This window comes from Peromyscus eremicus, chromosome 9 (assembly GCF_949786415.1).
Source record: "Peromyscus eremicus chromosome 9, PerEre_H2_v1, whole genome shotgun sequence".
Taxonomy (NCBI): domain Eukaryota; kingdom Metazoa; phylum Chordata; class Mammalia; order Rodentia; family Cricetidae; genus Peromyscus; species Peromyscus eremicus.
Genome location: NC_081425.1, coordinates 107,584,675 through 107,608,017, shown reverse-complemented (window position 1 = coordinate 107,608,017; position 23,343 = coordinate 107,584,675). Strand labels below are relative to the sequence as shown.

The window sequence follows — 23,343 nt, the reverse complement described above, 5'->3', positions numbered from 1 at the left end:
TGACCCAACAACTTGGTAACTTTATGATTCTTTGCTTTCATGCCAATGCCTGGACAGCAATATGTGCTTACTATGTATTTTCAAACCAACATAGTTGTGATTCTAAGTTTACTCTGTTATTTTAGATGTTCTAGGTTTTAAGATGGCAATCTGATCATCTGCTCCCTGGCCTAAAATCTCCCCAAGTTTTCACCGGAGCCTTGGAATAAGCCATCCTTCTTGCGGCTCAGAAGGTCCCAACATGTCTGGCTCTGCTGTGTTCTTCTGGCTCTCCTTTGGGATGTTTGTTGGACAGTACCTAGTGACACTTTCATTTCTGCTGATCATTTCTGGTCTCACAGTCTTTGCACTTGCTCTCTCCTCTTCCTGGTATGCTTTCCCCATGACTGATTTTTTCTTCCTCATTCTTTGGGTATTAGTGTAAACATTCTATACTTCAAGGGGCGTCATTGTCATTGGGGACCTGAGTCATCTGCACTTGCACGACTCTACTATGGCAGCTTGTTTGTTCCTTCAGGGGCACAGATTATAATCTGGTTATTGTCTTATACACCATTCTTGTGTTCATTACTGATGCCCTTTATTAGGATGTTTGTACAGAGTCCCAAAGTTGGGTATATGCACTTCCAGGCCTAGTTGGACAGATGGGAAGATTCCATGGAGGAAAGACAGACCCTTACCCTGTCACGCTCTCCTTTTCACATTTCAGTTGAGTGAAGTAGAAAAGATTCTCCGCTTCCAGGGAAGCCATTCCAAGGCTCTGGACACAGAAGACATTTGATAAAATGAGATGGAAAGTGCTACTGTGGAAAAAAGGATGCATGGGGCCAACACTGGGAAGAAGCAAGCTGCTTTGTAGAGGGCTAATTGTGTGGGTGACTCAGCAGCACACCCTATCTTTGCATGAGCCGGTCATGAGAGCCCGACTCTTCTATATTGTGCTATTACAACAAAGAACACATGTCACAGGGGAAAAACGGTATCAAAGTCAGTGCACTTGCTCTTCTGTTTTTAAATACAGGCACAGCCGACTGGGCGCCCTTGAGAAGAGACTAGCGTGGTGGCAGAGTTTCTCAGCCAAGACACTTGACCTTCCCAGTCTCTTGGAAATGGCAGGGAAGATTCTGATTGTGATTTCTGATCCACAGCAACAATGGAATTCACACCTTGTGGCTTGTCATGGCTAATGAACTTGCTAAGTGGCATTTTGGGTTTTATGCAGAGGAGTGTGGTTTCAGGTAAGTGAGAGAAACACTGGGCTGTTATTCACATGTTCTTCTGCAGAAACATGATTTAAATACTCCGGTATTTAACCTTCTCAAATTGTGCATGCTATTTTAGAGCAGAAACTTACACTGTGCAAAATTCCCAAGAAAGAGTGATTTTGGACAATATCATTCCATTCAGGGAAATGTCATGTTTCTTTTTTTTCCAAGTTAGAGTGGTTTGCAAGCCAGCCTCCCAGTTTGCCCTCTCTATACCTCCACATTCATCCCTGTCAGCAGGACCACCCGCATCCTGTCTCAGTGCCATCTGTGTTATTATGCACTCAATGCATTTTCTTTAAGTTAATTCAGCCTTGAAATATTAACATACTTCTCTAAAAGGGGAAACTCATTTCCCTGTTGGCAAAAAGACACCAGCAGCAGTAGCCATGAGGAAGAGTAATTTCGGGGAGTCTGAAGAGAGTAAATGCCAACTGCTCTTGTCTGCTGTAGAAGGCTCCACCTCAGGCCTGAGGAGGTGCAAAGGCCTGTTAGCACCAAATTAAAATGACCTCCTGGTTCTGCTCAGTGGAGTGGGCAGGTGAAGAAGTGGAAATGGAGCAACTGCTTTCTCTTTGATTTGATGTCATTCAGTGCCATGCTTTGGTAATACTTGAGATCTCTTGTTATTCCTGGAGATAAGAACAACACGTGAAAATGTCACCCACAGCAACAATGGCCTACTCTGTCCCAGAGAAGAAGAACCTGGAACCACAGACTCTCCCTCCTCTGTGTGTGTCCCGAGAAGACTACTCACACAAGGATCCAGTTTCTTCTGCTTCTGCGCTCCATGTTTTCCTGCCAGAAGCAGAAGTGATGTGTTGCAAATGGACACCATGATTGCTAGTGAGCGTAGCTCACAGCAGCATCTGAGCATATACTGTTGGCTCACTACCTTAAAAACCCAGGAGAGGAGGAAAACAGAGCTGAGTGGATATGTGGTGTGCTCAAGAATAATCTGCATGCTGCAAACATGTGGATAAACTGAAGAGTGAGTAGAGGCCACAACTCAGCTCTGAGTATGAAAGATGGCCCACAACATCCATAACTCTAAGATTATAAAATGCTTTCATTTGTTATGAAATACGTCTAGCCCATGGACACAGAACACTTAGGTTATGCAACTGATCCAATCTGACCTTGCTGAGATGTTGAAAGGTGTCCTGGTTACAAGGGAGGAAATACAATTGATAAAAAGAAGTAGGAGAGAGCCCAAATTCCCAATTACTATGGCTGAGCAATACAGACTAGGGTTTCCAATAACTGTTCAAAGGTACCAGTTCAAATAAATTTAGAGCATGATTGAATTTTAAAACTGTTATATAGATGTATTTGCCACTGGGCTTTTCAAAGCTCTAAAATGTCTGTGTACAATGAGTAGTTCCCCAGTTCCCCAGTTTCCCTGATATACATGGCTAAGCTCTTACAGTCAGTCCCTGCCTCTGATCTCCTTGAGTGTACTGTATGGAGACCACATTGTTGAGTAAGCTGAGTTATGTAACATCTTCCTGAATTTGTAACTATACTTGAAAAAAAAAAGGACAAAAGACAAATTCCCTGTAGACATGTGATAAACAAGATGCACTCACTGTGTAGCTACTGGCTGATATTTGGTGGAATCTATGAGTAACAAAATGAGCTTGAATGGAATACTGGTCTGGAAACATGTAAATGAGACACAGCCAACAGCTGGTTGGAAGAAAACAAGACTCAAAATCTCCGGCAGGAATAGGGCTACCCTAGGCAGGGTTACTAGGTAATGAAAGATAGCTTGTAGGATAACCAAACTCAAATGCCAGAAATAACTCAGATCAGCAGTGGGGAAAATTGTAAGGAGAGGAAATGAAAGCCTCAAAGGAGAGAAATGATGGAGAAGTAAGTCCCAATGAAAGAGGATGAATGTAGAGCTGTGCAAACAAGTCCATTTATCTTTCCAAGTGAAAGCAGGCAGAAGCAGAGGAAATCTGTCCCCCTGAACTATGATGAAGGAGAAGGTAAAGGATATCTCTGGGGAAAGAACTGTGCATTTGGGAGAGGATGAGTACAGGACGAAAGGACACTGCATCATAGGAATAAAGAAAGGGACAGGAAGTTGACAGATCTCAGAATCTGGGTGTATGTCTTCAGCACTGCAGATAGGCTAATTCACAGCACACTCCTTCCCTTCTCATGGCAGACATTACAAGTTGATCATGACATACTTTCTTCCTCCTGGATACAGACTTATCTCGAGATCCTCAACATAGCACACTAGGTAACTCCTAGCAATTTGATGGACTTGAGCTCAATTAGGAAGGCTGCACTCCGTATATATTAAACTGTTGGGCTCCACAAGGCCTGGGCGTGAGGCTCAGTGTAACTTCCTGAGGCTAGCTCGAGTTTGGCTACCTGTCCTTGGACATGACTTACAGGGATGAGTGACTCAGCACTACCTGACCTAAAATCAGCCTCTGCCTAGTAACTGCAGAGATGGCATCATCTCATTGGCCCGCTAGCCTCACCCCATATTCCCTCCCCCCACCCTGTCACCCCAACCTATATAGGTTCACTCCTGATACAATAAAGCGAGTTCCTGCTTCTACAAGACTCCCTGCCCAGTGTGTTTCTCTGTAGTAAACAGGAGGGGGGCGGGCATGGACACTCATCATTCTGCTCAGCCCCAGGGAGAGACTGGCTGGACCGGTCCTGCCTTTGCCCTACCTGTTGGTCAGACTGACATTAAACAAATCAGCAAAACCCCCGTGAGGGTTCTGTAATATTCTCTGATGAACAGGGACTCAAAAGAGCATTCTTTGCTACAAAAGCACATTTTGATGTGAGGAGTTTATGTGCATGGATGTCATAACCTCCACAGATGGGAGCAGATATGCTATTTCAGGTGTACCTATTGCTAACATAAACATTTTATACTCATTTCCATCATGAAACTCTGTTTTAAATATTCACAAGGGCATACAAATCTATTCATAATTTACCTTGGAAATTGACATTGTTTCACCTAGTAAAGTGATGTGAGTTACCTTCGAGTTAAAATATCCCCTATGAAACAACAGATGGGAAAGCAGAGCTTTCCCCCTTCCTCTCTTGCAATACCCTCATGCTGAGTCCCTCCTTTAAGAAGTTTGGCAGAAACATTACAAAGTCCCTAGCCACTCCCCTGCTCCCAACCCCACCATGTAACACACACTGAAAAGGCTAAACAGCAAATCACAGCAGCATTGATGAAGATCGGGCCACTTGAGGAGACATACATCGGCTTTCAGCACTGCCAGTAAAAAGAAACCGCAGCCATCATCAGTTAGAACAAGGATCAAAAGGGAGAGGGGGCTAGCACTCAACAAGTCACAATGGCCTCCATTTCCTCCTGAACGCTCATGAGTCCCCCCGCCCCCAACACACTTCTGGGCATCTGGGCATCCGAGGCATTGCCTATTCATATAAAGAACCACTTGAAGGCAGACAATACCCTCAGCCCTTCTCCAGCCTGAGAAACACTCGGTGCTTCCTTTGAACTATTCTGTTTGAACATGCTGGTGAGTTACTAATGTTCTGTTAAACAACTCCTTAAAGCTCTGGGGAGGAGTCACGGGGAGAGGGGTGTACCTTCTGATGACTCTTGTGGATTAATACCAGCCATGAAGATGAAGATGCTCATTCATCTACGCAGGTATTATGGAGATTGGAAAAGGAAGGATGGAAGCAGTGGTGCTGAGGGAAGGGAGGAGCGATCTCTTGGGAAGTCTCTTCACCCAAACAGATAGATCTCCACTGCTGCCAGCCATTGCCCCAGCATCCTAACTCATCGACTGCCTCACCTCGGACCTTCTGCTGCAGCTGGAAGGAAGGTGTGTCTTTCCCATGGCCACCCATTCTCTCGTCCAGCTTCGGAGACTCCTTTTTCCTCCAGCCCCAAGTCTTCTATGCATTCCTCTTTGGCACAGAGCCATTGCTAACCAAGCACCACTCATGAGCTCTTCATTCCCATGGGTGCTTTATAATACTACAGCAGATGTCTCAGGTACCCCCAAAAGAGACCCATTCAGAAGCTGGTTCAAGTCCCCAGGGATTACCACTCAAGCCACCTTTTCCTCCAGTTATAACTGTATTTGTCCCTAAGTACCCATGGGGTATTGGTTCTGACCTTCTCCCCACTGATGCCCAAGTCTTCATAACAAATCACAGAGCACTAACGAATAACCCATGTACATCCTTTCATAGGCTCCAGATCTCCTCTAGGTCATAGGTTCCTAGCAGGAAGTACCCTGGAAACAGTCGCACTGCTTAGAGAAGGGCGGCAACTCTATACACAATCTGTGCCCAGACGGGATTTTTTAGTTTTGTTTTTGAGACAGGCTTTCTCTGTGTGGTCCTGGCTATCCTGGAACTTGGATTAAAGGCATGTAGCACCATGCCTGGCCAATCAATCTTCTTCTTTTTTTTTTTGTCAAAAATTTCAATCCACAGTTGATTGAATCTAAAGACATAGAAACCACAGACAAGGCAGGCAGACTGTATTTATAAATACACAGTTGTGATGTCCCCCACTAAACTGTGAGCACTGTTAGGCTCACAGTGATCATTTTGGCTTCTGCTGTGCAACAATACCCTGCACACACCCAGTGATATGTGGCTAAAGGTTTCAGAAATGGGGCTGTTGCTTCGACTCCCTTTTTTAACTTTGAAGGAACTGGGATCCTTGTCATAGTTGTCAAACAGAAATGGCATCAAGGCAGTGGCTGTATCTCAGTGAATGTATCTCAGTTGGAAGATCCAGGACATCATAAACCAGGCATGATGGCATATTCCTGCAACCCCAGCTCTTGGGAAGAGAAAGGAGGAGGTCATCCTTGGCTACATAGTCGGTTTGAGGCCAGCCTGAACTACATGAGATTGTTTTAAAAAAATGGAGTCAAGTCCCTTGTTTGATAAAGAAGGTGTGGACCTTCTAGGCTCCTCTGGGAAAACAGGCCTTTCCTTTGTTATTGGCACAGACAAAACCAATGGCAACCACCTTGATGAGATAAACCATGGAGAAAGTACTCACGTTGGTTTAGAAGCCTCGGCTTGATCAGTCTGCAGTTTTTCTCCACCCTCTACCTCCATTGTGCAGTATACAATGCGATTTGGAGCCAAGGATTTAAGGCCCTGAACTTCCATGATCACCACCTGAAAACAGAATCACATAAGATGGATTTAATGCCAGTGCCAGAGGCAGCATCACCCACAGGAAGAAAAACAGACAAGAAGCTACAGTGAAAACCACCAGGGAGGCCATGGCTTCTGCCTGGCTTTCTTCACCAGTTACTCAGGGGCCTTCTAGGGAGAGGATGTAACTGCTTACAATGTGTCTCACTCAATCACTCCCCTGTAGTGTGAATTGAGTGAGGGGCCTTGCACATGCTGAGTAAGCGTTACACCTGAGATGACCCCCATTCCTCTCTCCCCACCTCCTCCCTCCTTTCTTCTGCTCCTTTTCCTTTTTATCTGTCTCTATACTTACCTCTGTGTCTGTGTCTCTCTTCTTACCTCCTCTCTTTCTTCTCTCTCCTCCCTCTTTTCTTTCTTTCTTCTCTTTCTTAACAGGGTCTCACTTAAATGCCCAGGCTGATCTTTTACTTGCTGTGTAGCCCAGGCCTTGAACTTGGAATTCTGCTCCTCTGCTGCAGTCGCTATTCTAGGTCTGGCTCAGTGATTTGCTAATTGAGATGTTCTCACAGTCAGACAGGTAAGGTAAACCGGGCTACTCTTCTCATGTTAAGCAAACAGGAGGCAAGGGCTTCATTCTGTTTTCTTTAAAAATATTCTAGCTTTTTAGGTCAGCACTTGGTAGAAACACAGCTTGTGTATCAGCTTTTCTCTTGATAGCAAGCTAAGCAATAGTAAAGACCTAAGAATCAGCCAGTGTCACCCAGCTTTAGGGCCATAGCTGGGGCAGGAAGCAGTGGAGACTATGGCAACCTGGAGCACACAGGCTCTATCCACAGGGGACGCTGCCACTTGTCTGCTCCCAGCTCAATGACCAGATACTCTGCTTTGTCCTGCTAGAAAAGAGAGCTCTCAGTCAGAATTATGATCAGAAATTTGATTCTGAAATGCTGACAATCTGAATAGGGAGAAATAAATGTGTCAACTCCATGTATACTGCTTTCATAGCTATTTATGATCTTTGCATGCCAAGGTTGTTGAACCTCAAACCCCAATATATGTGCAGCTTTATAGTCTCTGGTCTAGCCTCAGCTCACTTACAACTTGCGGGATTTCCTATCCCCACTCCATTCAGTCACCCATTATTCTGACAGTCATGTGATGGTATACTCTGCCACAGGAGCAAGGAAGAGAGGGAAGGGACACCTGTCAACACCCAGAGTGAAAGGACCTCCTTAGTGACTGACCCACAATGAGAAGCATCAGGGGAAAATCACTCTTTCTACCAAAGGCCGTTACAAAGGAAAGAGAAGTGGGTATAGGAAAGAGACACATGCTTCTGAGGGGCTTTGGTTCAAGAAAGCACATTTGGGATGTATAAGTCTTAACTTTGCAATGTGATAACCCACAGATTCTCAGGCAGAATGAATCGAATCACTGGCTGAGCTTGTAAAGCCGAGGTCACCGGTTCCCCTCCTGAGCATCTGCTCAGTGGGTTGGCTTTAACCAAGGCCTCCTCCCCTCTGATGTTTCCCTGGTGGTGCTGCTCCTGCGGCAGGGGCCACACTTCACTCAGGAGCCCTGTGCAGCCTCTGGGATGTGGGAAATGATCTCGCATTTAACTCCCTTCCGCTTTGTCTTTTCAAACCTGCAGAGGCTTAGCTTTCTTTTTCTTTTCTGTCTTTATATTTCTGGAGAGTGTGTGATATGCATGTGTAGATGTACATGTGGAAGCCAGAGGACAACCTCAGGTGTCTGGCCTGGCCGTCCACCTTGTTTGCGACAGGTCCTTCGTTCACTGTAGGTTAGCCTGCCTGCCTGTCAGCTCTGAGGAGTCAGTCTCCTGCCTGCTGTAGGAGTGATGGGTACAGGTGCTTACTACAGCTTTGGGACTTAGGTGGATTCTACAGATCCGAACTCTGGTCCTCATGCTCATGTGGCAAGCACTTTTCCCACTGAGCCATCCATCCCCTTGGCTCTACCTCAGTGATTTTTACCTGCGAAGTAGGGATACGATGCATATCTGTTATTGCAAGTTTATATAGCTGGGAGAAACACATGTAAGGAAGCGAAATACATTGTGGAAAGAGAACAGTTTAGAGTCTGAAAGATCTCACTTTAAGTCGGATTCGGGGCCTACATTAGCTGTGCCATTTGCGAGTGTCAGGCTTTGTTTGCACATCTGCAAACACCTCAAAGGCCTTTGTGAAAAAGGATTCGCACAGCAGCCTTCCACAAATACCTGTTGCTTTGCAACAGCACTCACTGCCCACATTCAGGACGCAGCAAGCTGGGCCTCTTTTCTTCTCGCTGAAAACTGAGCTTGTTCTCCTTGTCTCTTGCAGCCATCCAGTTCTCTAGTTACTTGAAATACGTCTTGCACCAGTCTGCAAACTCATGTAGCCTGCCCTGCTGCTGTGACATCCTGTCTCCACCTGTTCTTGTTATCCCCACTCACTGCGATCCCCAAATGCGTTCACGAATAGATGTGTAAAGGCTCTGGCTGGCGGTTCTACTGTGGTGTGCCTTTAATTTTCCAATTAAAAAGTATGTGGGGACCCAAGGGCATTGCAATCTGTGCTTGTATTTATAAGCCAAAGCATTTGAATCCTGTGTGCAGAGAGTGTGGCTGAGGTCGTTCCGACACCTATATTTCAGATAATCAACTATTTAATATTGAGAGCCAATAATGAATTAGAAAATTACATACTTAAAAGCTTCATGAAAGTCAATAAAATACTTTTTTTTCTTCCATCTGTTGGAAGACAAGAGGGAGTAGGGAATAAATTGCCACCTTTAATTGGCAATAATCAAATTCAAAGACACCTAAGCAACAGCATTCAGTACCTCAGGTGGCAGTACTTAAAAAAATTAAAAAGGAAAGTTTCTGTGAGATTACACTGATGATTTTTCTCACACGCAGAGTTCTATATTTAATTAAGATCCACCTCTGCTGACAGCGGCGTGCATGTGGAAACTCTGCAATGTGAAGAAGGGTTCTCCCTCTGAGCTGAGCAGAAAAAACAATTTACCCACACTTAACGCACAGCACCCTCAATGACAGTTTATAAGATTAAGTTAGTCTTTCCATACTCTAATTAAATGTACAGAAAGTTGATCTGTTCTCCTGATTCCCTAAATCTAGGATCACCAGGCAACTCTTTTTTTGTTTGTTTGTTTGTTTTGTTTTGTTTTTTTGAGACAGGGTTTCTCTGTGTAGCTTTGTGCCTTTCCTGGAACTCACTCTGTAGACCAGGCTAGCCTGGAACTCAAAGAGATCCGCCTGCCTCTGCCTCCGAGTGCTGGGATTAAAGGTGTGCGCCACCACTGCCCAGTCACCAGGCAATTCTTATGGGATTTACTATGCCCGTCCTCCCTCCCTCCTTCCCTCCCCTCCCTCTATCCCTCCTTCCTCTCTCCATTCCTCCCTCCCTCGTTCCCTCCTTTTCTCCTTCCCTTCTTCTTCCTCTCTGTCTCTGTCTCTTTCTCTGTCTGTCTCTCTCTTTCTCTCATACAAGAAAAGATTTTGGATATTTTATTATGAAGCAATATTAAATAATAATAATACTTGAGGGAACAAAGTGGCTTACCTTGACTTGAACATTATAAAAAGTTATCAAAATACCACATGTGTATAATTTTATGTCAGTTATATATATATGCATATATATGTATGTATGTGTGTGTGTGTGTGTGTATGTATGTGTGTGTACAGATTTTTGAGTGCCATCGACCTTTGATAAGTTATATGTGGTTCTCAAACTTTGGAGTACATAAAAAAAAAAAAAAACTAAATCCAAGTCTAGTGTGACAGTCCCATAATCCCAGGTACTCAGGAGGCTGAGGCACTAGGGTTCCAAGTTCAGAGCCAGTCAGGGATACACAGTGGATTCAATGCCAGCCTGGACAACATAGGGAGACCTTTAGAATAAAAGATAAAGACTAGAAATACAATATCCCAGTGGCCGAGGGCTTGTCAAGAACATGCAAAGCCTGTGTTCAATCCCCAGTATGGCAAATCAAACATCCCCTGTGCTTAAATAGTTCGTTAAAACACATCCCAGGCTGTCCTCTTTCCTCACAGGTTTCTTGAGGCATATTTTGTGTGCATACAATCATCCCACTCTGGGTGTACAGCTCTGTGACTGTTTAATAAGCTTATCAAGTTGTAAGACAATCATCTTAAATTGGCTTTAGGCTGCACATACCAGCAATACACTATATGTCTGCCGATTTCTACCTTCAGCCTTACATAACATACTACTAACCTCTCTAATCCTGCAGATTAGCCTTCAGGATGTTTGACATCAGTAGGGTCATACTACAGGTCACATGTTGCAGCTGACTTCTTGTATTAAGTATAATAATACTGATGAGGTTCATCCATATCAATGTGTGTTTCAAGAATGTGTGTGTTTTTACTTGCCATATAGTATTCTGCTGTACAGATGTGTTATATTTTCTTCCTATCCATTCACTCATTGAATAGGATTAAGAGTGTTAGTATTTTTGGCCATAATAGCAAAAAAATACTGACTATGCTTCTAAACATATTTGTGGGGACATGTATTTTCAGTTCTATTGGGTGGGTATCTGAGCATAGAATTACTATATAACATTGTGGCTGTATATTGAACTTTTTGAGAAAATGCTAACTTAGTTTCTAAAGTGGCTGTGTTGTTTTGTATTCCTATGAGTTATAGACTCTGGTTAAGTGGGACTTTAATAGTACTCAGCAGTCTGAGTACTGACCAGTTTCCAGCGAATTTTGATGCTGGTGGATCAAAACCACTCAATAGGAAAATACGAAGAGCCAATGTGTAAAGAGACATTATAGAGGAATGCATTGATATGCAGAGTATATCAGCATTAGCCTGGACAGATTCTTACACTAGAGGCTGAAATAAACTAAAACAAAACAAAACACTCAATCTCAAGGCTGTACTACCATACAGCCACCAGGAAAGATGATGGGAAAAAGAAATCTGTAACTCATTCCAATGATGCTAGGTCATCCCTCTCAATGTAGGCTTCTAAAAATCTTCCCAGAATCCTTGAGTACTGCTTTCAGACAGGGGAAAACTACAAAATTACATTTGGCAGGTGGTTCTATATATTGAACTTCCTTAGGAGCAATGTGGTTCCTGGCAAGGGGGATGGTATACTTGCTGTGTGTACACCAGTACACTTTCAGGGATTTGAGGCTTTTACCTCCAAGGAGAAGGACAGCAGGACATCTGACTTGGACAGCTGGTTCTCACTCTCCTCGCCCATGTCAATGATGGAAGCGTTGTGGCTGCGTTTGAGTTTCTGCAGCTTGAACTCTCCACCCTTGGACACTGGCATGCTCTCCAAGTTGGCCATGAGCAGGTTCACAGAGGACTTCAGCTCCTCAATGTACATGTTCTCCATTTCTTTGGATACAAATTTAGGAAATTTGCGTTCCTTGCAAATAAAGGAAAAAGTATAATTAGACCCAATTTACATAGAAAGTTTGCACATCAGAGTCCCACTTATGATCACATCAACCATTAGTGAATTTGCCCTGATATTATGGGAGTGTGTTAGGAAAACATTCCATCTGGATGTGGAAAGGCCTGCCTCTACTTATTTATAACCTCCAACAGGTAGGAACACAGACATAAACATCTAGTAAGAAAGAGGAAAATGTTTGATTATAGCTCTATTTTTTTTACCCTGGTTTTCTCCAGAAAATTTGATTTATGGAAAGAAAAATGGATGTTTTTTTCAAATCCAGTCCCAGTTCCAACATTTTTTCTTTGTTAAAATGCAGTCAGGTTGTTTGTAAGTTTAGAAACAGAAGCACATCCTATTTCTGGAAGTTGGTAGAGATTTTCTCACAGGAATAATTAAAAAAATAGCTCATTTGAAATGTTTCAATCATAGCCTTTGGCTATTTCTAAGAATGCTTACTATTTCCTAGAAAAATTGGAAAAAATAATGAAGTAAAGAAAAACATGATTACAATTCCTCAGGAAAGTAGCAGGCCAGTTGATCGTTGCAGCTGACCACTGCCATTCTTCTTCCTGGCTCCTTGCTTCAGCAGGGAAGTCAGGAGACCTGACCATGCTACTTGCTTGTCTGCTTAGACCTTAAGTTGCCTGAGTGCCTTGAATATTCTCTGGATTGGTGACTTTATCAAAGAGCCATTTCCAAGCTGCTACATGAAATTGCCCTGTAAACCCCACTTTATAGTCTACTGATGGGGTGAGAGGCAAGTCAAATCTGTTTGGCTTTCCTTTTATTTTATGAGTTATAGACAAATCCAATTTAAACTGGTATAAATAACTCAAGGAACTGATTGGCTTGGAAATGTCCCAGGATAAACTCAGCTTCCAGTGAGGTTGAAACCACAGCTCTGATGATATAATCCAACAAGTTTTCCCTCAAAAACCTTGGTTTTAAGAGTCTCTGGTGTGATGGTTATTTTGATTGCTAACATGATGGGATTTAGAATCTCCATGGAAACAAATATCTGGGCACATCTGTGAAGGTGTTTCTGGTTTATGTTAATTGAAGACTCACTTATTCCATGAGTATCTGGGACTAATAAAACAGGAGAAGGTGACTATTAGCATTCACTGCTCTCTGCTTCCTGGCTAGATAAAATGCAGCCAGCCACCTCACACCCCACTGCTGGGCCTTCCCCACCAATGGATTCCACTGTCAAAGTAAGAACCAGAAGAATTCCTTCCTTCCTAAACTTGCTTCTGGTCAAATATTTTGTCCTAGAAACAAGAAAATTACTGATGTATCAAAATTATCTCAGTGTGATTTCACTCAATATCCCCAAAACATTGCTGAAGATCTAGAAATCATGGCATCATATCACATTATTTATGGAAAGGATAAATATTTTGTCTTTATGAGAAATTAAGGGATGTTTTGTCTCAGGAATCCTACCCAAAGTCTGACTTATTAGCCTACACTGAAGCAATGTCTATGAACAGTAATAGACTATGCTGATTTACCTAGGTGTGAGTCTTATTTTCTTTCCACATGGCTGGGATAGACCTTGATCTAGAGCACATGGAACATGAATTGATTTGATAATTCTGTGTGCCTAGGAGTAAGATATCTATTACATAGATGCTCAACTCAAAGTCAACTAACTAATTCTGCTAAGTGACTAGCAATCAAACAGATTTACTGACTTGAGAAACATCAAGAATGCAATGAGTCTATCAATGAAGCTAAAACAAAATGATCATTTCACTTAGTGTTGGCTGCCATATTGAATCAATTCAATGATGAGTAATATATTCAACCAAGAAGAGAGAGAGAAAGGACAAGCCACAGAGAAGGGGGATAGAGAGAAGTAGGAAGAGAGAAATGCACACAGGAAGGAGAAACCACAAGAGAAGCAGGAGAAGCTGTCTAGAATCACGGAAATGAAGCTTAATTTCTACTAGATTTTAATTCCCACATGGCCTAGTATTTCCTTTTGAATATCAGCTCTTTGGTATTGTGATTTAAATAGAAAATGTCCTCTATAGGGTTACGTGTTTGAACACTTGATCCACAGCTGGTATTTGGGAAGGGCATGGAATCATTAAGAGGTGGAGCCTTACTTGAGGAACTATGGGGGTGGGCTTTGAGGTTTTAGAGTCTGGTTCCACTTGCTGTTGTCTCTCAGCATCCTGAATGTTGTTGCAATATCATTAACCCATTTCCTGATCCCACCTGTGGCCATGTCTTCTTGCCATAATGGATTCTATCCCTCTGGAACTATAAGCCAAAATAAGCCCTTTCTCCCTTAAGCTATTTTTGTCACGATAATTTTTTTATCACAGTAAATGAAATGAATATACCTGGGAATCTCCATTTTTCCTTCAATAATTCCCCTTACCCACTAGTCGGCTAGAAGAGTATTTTATTCTTGCCAGTGTAGAACCTTCACTCGAATACATGCTGATCTTCCTACAAGGCTTGGTGAGTGATGTCTTTGAGCTGTGCCAGTCTCCAGCCTATTCAGAGGGTGTTTCCTAAGGGCTGGCCCCCTTTTCTTCTTGCTCCCTGGTGCCTCTCAGCCTTCTTGTCTTCTTCCATACTCAACTTCAACACTTCTCCATGTTAGGCATCTTTTTCTGGGCATCACTTATTGAAATGGCTAGCTGTGTGTGAAACACACATAATTTCATACAACTCTATGTGAAACCTAACCCTCAGTGTGATGATATTTATGATGAGACCTTTAGAGACTGACTAGGTCTCAGGGGCACAGCCCGTATGAACTGGATGATTTCCTTTAAAAGAAGTCCCAGGTAATGCATTTGCTCTTTCTTCCATGTGAGGACATGATGAAAAGATCACTGTCTAGGGACCAAGGAGGGGGCTGAGAACTTGCTGCTTCCTTGACCTTGATCTTTCCATATTCTGGAACTATGGGAAATAAATTTCTAGCATTTGTTTTTAGAGTAGCCTGAATAGACGAAGATAGCATACTTATTATCAACGAATCATCCATGAAATATATTTGCTTAGTGTATGTCTTTCCTTCTGAGCTATAAATCAGGGTCATATCATCTTGACATCCCACTAAAAATCTTGATATCCACCATAATGTGTAACAGTTAGTAAGCATTCAGCACACTAGAATTGAGTGACCGGGTCAACGGCTTGTCAAAAAGTCTATATGAAATATCAATGTAGCTACCACTCAGCTGTGAGGGAAATGGGATGATCATGAATTAAGTTTTGGAAGAACACTGGAGTTGTGCTTTTCCATGGCAAATGAGTACGAGGTTCTCAAAATCTACTCAGCAACCTCAGAGTTTTGGTTCCTTCGGGAACCTCTGAATGCAATACTTCCCGCCTAAGGGTTGTATTCACACTGTGTGGTACTTTCTAAACACACCATGGGTGGATGTGAGAGCAGCAGGGTGGAAATGATGTTATTGACAAAAGTTAGTGGTGAGTCAATGTGAGAGGCTCTCCAAAGCCCAATATCTCTAAAACTTCCACACAGCACTTAAACTTCCTCATTCTTAAACTCCATCAAGGGACAACAGGGGTCCTTAAAACTGGGGCAAACTTGGTGCAGAGCCTTGAAGGCATGGGAACTTGAGTGCTAGGCCATTCTGACTTGGAAAAACACACAAACCTGTGAACACTGTGCCTGCCACTAGGAAGATTCTGGTGGGAGGGTATAATCATTTTCCTGGGGCCTCACAGTTACTGGGGGGGGGGTGGGCGATGAGTGCAAAAACATCAAAGTAAACATTCTAATAGACATACAAGAGAATGTGAACGCTTCCAGAGGGAACTAGTGGGGCCTCACAGATGGTCTGGTCAATGAAGAAGAGTTTGACTTGAGGTTGAGTTAGCCGAGAACAGAGCAATTAGCATTTTCTTCTTCCCGTGAAAGATATAGGCAACCATGAATCCAAGAAGATTTAGATAACTAAACATTGTCCCCACAGCGTTTGTTTCCTCATTCTCGATACACATGTTCCCTCTGGAGAGTGAAGAGTATAGCGTATACTCGTGGTGTGAGTAGTCCCTATATCACACAAAGGCTGCCAAAGGGCAAAGTTTACATCCCAAGAGTTTAAAGTACAATATTTTGACCTCTCACCTTTATCTGCATTTTAAAGCTCAAATGTTAGTATACATGGGGATATTTGAAGGGGAAGCGGGGGGCGGGGGGATGAGCGCTTTCATTTTTACTTTTTTTTTTTGCTGTACTTGCAAAGTGGATGGGGAGAAAAATAGCATTTATGAAGTAGTTTATCATTGGCTAGTCAGCTTTGAGAGAGTGCATCAAGTCTGGTCTCTTGTCACATACTTCCTTGGGATTCACATAAGGCTTTGTGTACGTGCATGCATGTGTATATATGATATATATGCTTGGATGCATGATGTCTCTGTGTGTATGTGTGTTCATGTGGGTGCAAGCACACATGTAGAGGTTTGAAGACAACCTTGGGTATTGGTTCTCACTTTCTCTTTTTTTTTTTTTTTTAGCACGGTCACTTCGTTATTTGCTGCTGTGTATGCCAGCCTAGGTGGTTGGTGGTTCATAAGTTTCTGCAGGTTCTTCTGTCCCTGCCTTCTGTCTTGCTACAGGAACTTTGGGACCACAGACATGCTCTACCACACCTGTTTGTATGTGTGTTATGGTCCTCAGGTCCTCATATTTATGCAGCAAATGCTCCTGAATCATCTTCCTAGCCTCACTTTATGCCGTTAACTTCTCTGTCTTGACATGTTGGAAGAAGACCCAGTGAATGTTTACAGACCTCACCATTCTGTTGCAGAGTTATTTCCCATCAAACTCTGCATGAGAACACTGGAAACCCAAAGAATAATCACTCTTCTCAGAAGTTGGACAGTTTTAGATGACATCATAAAAAGAGCTTCATAAAGTTGAAGCCTGAAAGGAAAAATGAGGCTATTTTTTTCCTTGAGCCTTGAGAAGAAACAGCTTCTGTCAATCTAGGCTGTGATTCTTGAGGGGAATTTTTAGTGGCAGACTCATTACAAATACTTTTCAAAGCTGTAACTGTTCCCAGATAAGAAAAGTGTAGCTGCCCATCTCCATTGTCCCTTTCATAGGCATCAAAATGACAACAGGAGTTTTTTATTCATATTGCTTTATGAAAGACATAGTGTGGGAGTGGGATGGTGTCCTCCAAAGAAAATCCCTGTTGGCCACTTACTTTTGTTTTGGCCTGATGATACTGCTCAGTTTTGACAGTCACTAGGGTTAACCATGTCCAGCCACACTAGCAGAATATTGTAACACCTCTAAAATTAGCACCTGTAAGCACTATAATATTCTCTAGCCATTGCCTTCTAGGTATTGAATATTTATCCAGAAAGAATGAATGGGCTGTGTGTGAAAGCTGACAAGTCTACTCTCACTGAAAGGGTGGCCCAAAGTCTCAGATGACATCCTTAAATGATCAGGAGGAAGATGACAGAAAGACACTGTAGGTAGAGGAGCTCACCAACAGTCTTGCAACTATATCATCCAACCCCCCAATACTTTCTGGGCCCCCCTCCTGTTTCAGGTGCTATAGTTTTCAAGGGGGAAGTGAAGGAGTCAGCTGGGGGTGATGATTATGGGAACACTTGCCATAAAGCCTCCTATTAGATACCATGGGGAACATGACATTATACACAAATCCACAGAAGGCATCAGGAACCTTATCTAGCATACATGAACAAAATGAACTTCACTCTGCATCCTGGGTTGATGCTTGCTGGCTTTCTGATGCTTTGTAACTAGCTGGGGTTTGGTTTCAGATTAAAATGTAGAAAATAAACCCCATAGAGTTCCCATTAAGAGCAAAAGACATCAAGAAACATGGATATTTGATTGGTGATGTCGTTCTGTATGCTGTGAAAATGTGTTGCTCAGATTGGTTGATAAATAAAGCTGTTTGGCCAATGGTGAGGTAGAATAAGGTTAGGTGGGACATTATAACTAGAGAGAGAGGAAGGAGAAAGGCAGAGCAGAGGAGATGCTGCTAGCTACCACCAGGAGAAGCAAGATGTAAAGTACTGATAAGCCATGAGCCACGTGGCAAAATATAGATTTATAGGAATGGGTTAATTTAAGAAGTAACAGCTAGCCAGCAAGAAGCCTGCCATGGCCATAGTTTAAAAATAATATAAGCCTCTGTGTGTTTATTTGGGTCTGAGCAGCTGCGGACTGGGCGGGACACAGGAAAACTTTCATCTACAGATACTTATTGACTATTGCTTCAGTCTCATCACCTATCTGTTTGTCTGTCTCTCTCTATACCAAGTGTTATGATGCCACTATCACCCCAAGAATTACTAGTGAAAATGACAGTGGCTGCAGTAAACATAATCGGGCTAGGTCACATCTACAGCATTCTGTGTACTGCTCACTGGTCACTTGATGGACCTCTTCTTAACAACCCTGTGAGACAACAGCTGCTATTTCTCTCCATTTTTCTGGAAGCAAATGGGATGGAAAGCCATGGCAATTATAAGTAGAGCTTGGTATAAAACCCAGAAGCCTGGCTCAAAGCTCATGCAAGCTATAATGAGCAGGACTATCAGGGACCAAAGTCAGCAGAAACAGTGGGCTGAGGTGCTGTGGTGGTACCCCACTGCATGAGCACCCCATGTTATTTTATTTCACAACACTTGATCAGCAGAGTCTGTTTGTAGCCAACTCCTTCACAGCAGTGGCTGCTCCACTGTTTCCTAATCAACATGCACTGTACGGGGTAAAGTGTAGTGATGAGGAGAGGTGGGTAGGTACATCAGCTGAAAGAAGGGCCATCTTAGCAGGAGTTTGTCATTGTCAGCACAGAAGATGCTAGGAGCATTCTGGAGTCAGGGGTAGCTTCTGGGGTCAGTTCCTTTCCAGATTCGTTCTCATCTTTTCAACTGTTTGTAAACTGATGGCTTGTCTTTGCTTCTTGCATTCCTCCCACTTGAAAGGGATTCAGGTACCTGCTGAGCACTTAGTGTTTTCCTTGGACTCCAGTTTTCATGGGGTTTTTTACTGCCTGATACATGTGACAATTGGATCTGCCTATATGTGTCTATTCAGGCAATCATAGGAGTGCACTACTGTGTGCTACACACTTGCACTGCCACTCACACAAGGTGAGTACCAAGTGCAACATTAGTTTGCACGCTGAGACTTTCTTGCAGTCCTCTGCTGGGAGACTTCCATTACACTTTAGTGTGTAGCAATGTGTAGATCAAACACCTCTATCAGAAAAATATTTCAATATTATTCCTTACTGATACTTATAACACAGTCCATGTATATGACAGTAATTTTGCTTTGCTCTATGCAGAGTAGAGGTCCAAAAAAGAATTCCATCAAATTAAGCTGGATATGTAGCTGAGGATGACTTTGAGCTTCTGGTTGTTCTGACTTCAGCTCCAGAATGCTCGGATTGCAGAGCTGCACCACCATGTCCTATTTATGAAGCACTGGGGACTGAAGTCGGGGTTTCATCCATGCTAGGCCAGCATGCTACCCACTGAGCATCATCTCCACCCCCATACTTCCACGTTTAAATGATAGCTTCAGAAGCCACTGGTGCTTTGCTCGTCATCGTTGGTGGCTGATACCATAAAATGCCACGGTTTGTGTTATATAACCATCTGGACAATTGTGGAGTTTTACACCAAAATATGTCCAGAAGAACTGGCTAGTGTCACAGCTGAGCTATTGCCACAGGCTGCCTGCTTAAGCCCAGAGTCAACTTTTGATCGTGTAATTTAAATAATTTAGACTTAATTTCTAGGTGAAATTTGAGTCCCCTTTAATATCAGTGTGAGAGGATTTGGAAGAATGTTTGAACAGGGATTAAGCAGTATTTTCTATGAGATTAAAACATGTACTCAGATCTCTGACTCCAGTCTTTGAGGGAGTGTGGGTGGTGCCTGGTAAAACCACACCTGGCTTGTGTTCTGGTGCACCTTCCACCTGGGATAATTCTGGATGCCAGTGAGACTGAATTGACAGTTCACCATTTAGGGCTACGACCATCAGCTGACTCACTCTTGCCGTCCTTCTGTCCGAAGCAGAGAGGACACACACATATGCCGACTGTTGATACATCTGATGGTGGGAATGTTTCCAGCAGAAACAGCAGGGACCGTACAGTCCCTTTTTCAGAGTGCAAATACCACAGTGGAGAGCATTCTGAACTTCAGGAGATGGTTCTACCTATCGCTGTGACTGGCCTTGTGCATCTATATAAATGGAAGGGGATACTGTCAGGGGATGGCTGTCAGGGAGAGAGGAGGAGGGTGGGGGACAGGTCCTCCTGTTCTGTCCTGGAGGCTCCTCCTGCTTCTCTGAAGACAGGACTCTTCTTTCTGCTTGCTAGCAGAGTGAATCCAGGCACAGCAATGAAACCTTCTGAGTTACCTGTTCTGAGGAGAATTACTGCAATGTCAAGGACTGTATGTAACAGGCCTAAGTGACAACCAGTGTGAAATCTCAGAGCCAGTGCCTGGACCATTAAATAAAGGGCTCATTAGCGACAGAGAAGAAAGCCTGAAGGAGAGGTTTATTGGACTCTCAGACATGGATCAGGAGGGAGATAAAGACCTGTATTTGGAAGGTAACTCAGTAAAATTAGAAAGCAAATTAGTCAAGACTAGTTTTTAATCAGAGCAACCTTGGTCATATCTTCCAATGTCTCTATATTAGCCTCTGCAATGGAAAAGAACAGCCTTACCACAAGGTTCTGAGAGGGTTCGAGGACTATCATGTGTAACGACTGTAAGAGTCTGGAGCTTAGTAAATACTACACAAGGGAGAGTTAATGGTATTAGTATATCTGGGATAACCCTACTGCATACTGACCCTACAGAATTGCTGTTTAGGTACTGCCTCATCCTGAGGGGACATTACCAGCACCCATGTATCTAGTGAGGCTCTTGCCTGTACACTGCAGTGGGCTGAGAATATATTACCAGCATCCATGTGTCCAGTGAGGCCCTTGCTTTTATTCCACAGTGGGTTGGTTGACTGTACTAGGGTTAGCTTTGAACAAACTTGGGCAAATCCTAGGCGTGATTCTTAGAACTATGAGTCTGAAGGAATTAGTGAGACAACGAGGAAGGAAAAGGATCTGGAGAGGTCGGGGAGTAGCTGATGGTTCCCCTTTTGTATATTTTAAAGCTGAGGGATAGCCAGACAGCCCATCTGGGAAGCTAGGATAACTGGCTTACAGAGGAAGGACAGATGACCAATGTGACACAGGGATGGCAGACAGAAGTCCTGTCCCTTCATGGCCATTGGCTCTAGCTCTCACCACAGGTCTGGCTATTCTTCACCCATGATCCCTATGCATCTTGACCCTTGTACCTACCCTGTCTTTCACATAAGCCTTCTCTAGTTGGTGCAGTTAGAAGTGCTCAGCCCATCTTGTAAATCCATCGCAGGAGAGAGCAGAGAGGATTGAACATGATGGATAGATGGGTATCCAGCAACCTCTGGTTATAACATATATAGGAGCTGATGTTCAACCACATGCGTTGAACTGCAGACCTCACTAAAATTCACTGCAATGTTAGTAATAGATAAAAATAGAAAAACCAGGGTATCTCAAAGAAAGACAGAGGTGCATCATTTAAGTTTGTAAAGAGATAGCTGATATGCAACTTCTTCATATTTTATTTAATGATTGGTAGATCCAACTAAATTTAGGGAAAAATAGTCACACAATGAAAACCCAAAAGTTCCTAGAATCACACATGCAAACATTGAGACTATTTCTTGGCATCACAATGGATTCCATGTCTCTTCCTCTTTCAATGTTACTCTGCAGACATCTTTCTACCAACATTACCAACTTTAGCCTGCTGTCCATAGTCCTAAGAAAGGGAATAATTGGTTTGGTTTGCATCAGATATCATTGATGAGTCAATTAATCATGACCAGGGAAGGCTAGGAGTTGTGTTTAGTTCCCCTTGAATGAAGAACTCATTCTAGCACCAGAGAACTTAGAGCTGGGAATAAAACTCAGTGGTAGAGCAAAGAAGGTCAGAACAATGCCAATGACCTTCACAAGGGGGTACTGACATGGAAGAACACTCCAGAAGATGACAGACACCTTCTGCAAGAACAGATAACAGTAATGAGAAGACATTACGTAGGAGCTCTTCATGCCTTTAACTGTTTGGGCACCCTGCATACAAGTCTGAACTGACTCTATTCTTAGGAAATAAGAACCAGGAGTCATTTTAATGCCTGGTTCATTCTTTAAGAAAGCTTAGTTTAAAGATGTTAGTAGTATTTTATCTTGGATGGGCCTGGGGAGAGAGTTCTTTGATTTTTTTCCAGAAGTAAGCATATTGACTTACTGTACATCAATTGTTAATCTACAGTTTTAAAAAGTTAAAATTAGTCTAACATTACTTTTTGAATTACAATATTAAGCCTAAAAAATCCCCCTCCAAATCAAAATGTGTGAGCTTATTGATGGAGAGGTAATAGTTACCCTAGGTAAGCAAGTGCTCCAGACTGATTCAATTTTCCAGAAAATCCACTGAAAGGAAACACTGAGTGTACAGAAGAGGTAAATTCTAAAACCGTAGTGATGTTTACCTCCCACATCAAACAGATTTCAAAACACAAGATCCTCCCACACTACCTTTAGCCAAATCCATAGCTACACATTATTTATGGCCACCAGACTGACTTTACCATATACTTCAAAGGTGTTCAAAAACAAGATGCCAAACACTTTAGTAAAATTGGGCACTGACAGAGGGGTTTCCATCCTGGAGTCTTTCTTTGGCTTCTCATCTAGTAGGACTCCTTTCTATATATCCAAACCCTGGGATACTTCTCCCTGTAGCAGGGAGTTTCAGCACGAGGCTCTCTTCTGCCCACCCTCCCTGCTACTTCCAATAACCTTCTACCTGCACCACAGCCCACAGGGAAGTGGTGGTTGTAGAAATGTTCGACACTTTGTTCTTATTGACATTCGTTATGCTTTTAACACATTTCATTAAATATTATTTTAATTAGAAGTTTCTTGAGGCATCCTTAAATTCTTTGCTGGAGTAAATGCCTCTGCCTATTGCCAGCCTGTTATTTCATGAGACCTACTACAGGTTGAATATAAAAATATCTGTCTAAAGATTTAAAAATATTAAATGCTTGGTTGCTGGCTTTTGAGAGGTGACTGGATCATAATAGTTCCGACTTCCTTAATGGATTAATCTACTGATCAAATCATCCCCGAATGGATTGTGAAAAGGCAGATCCAGTATACAGGAAGGAGGTCACTGGTGGTGCGATCTGAATGTTAAATGTCCTCACGTTTGAACATTTGGTCCACAACTGTGGTGCTGCATGGGAAGGTGACAGAACCTTTAGGAAGTGGGTCTTTGATTGAAGAACCTTGAGACTACAGCCTTGCTCATTCCCTGCATCCTGAGTGTGAATGCAATG

The 23,343-nt window shown here is 42.9% G+C and overlaps 1 protein-coding gene and 1 long non-coding RNA gene across 14 annotated transcripts in view; one reads left to right on the top strand and one right to left on the bottom strand.

The window, feature by feature from the left end:
- The window catches only part of Cadps (calcium dependent secretion activator), a 456,343-nt gene that overhangs the window by 232,751 nt on the left and 200,249 nt on the right, over positions 1-23,343 (bottom strand). For all 13 annotated transcript variants that reach the window (XM_059274214.1, XM_059274212.1, XM_059274215.1 and 10 more), the window contains 2 exons: positions 11,622-11,855; positions 6,310-6,431 (listed from right to left, as the gene is read on the bottom strand). In XM_059274214.1, the coding sequence (XP_059130197.1) occupies positions 6,310-6,431; positions 11,622-11,855 (356 nt within the window). The remainder of the gene's footprint in view (positions 1-6,309; positions 6,432-11,621; positions 11,856-23,343) is intronic.
- LOC131919763 (uncharacterized) lies at positions 572-8,973 on the top strand. Its single transcript, XR_009381418.1, has 2 exons — positions 572-1,238; positions 8,756-8,973. It is a non-coding gene; the product is annotated as an uncharacterized LOC131919763 (long non-coding RNA).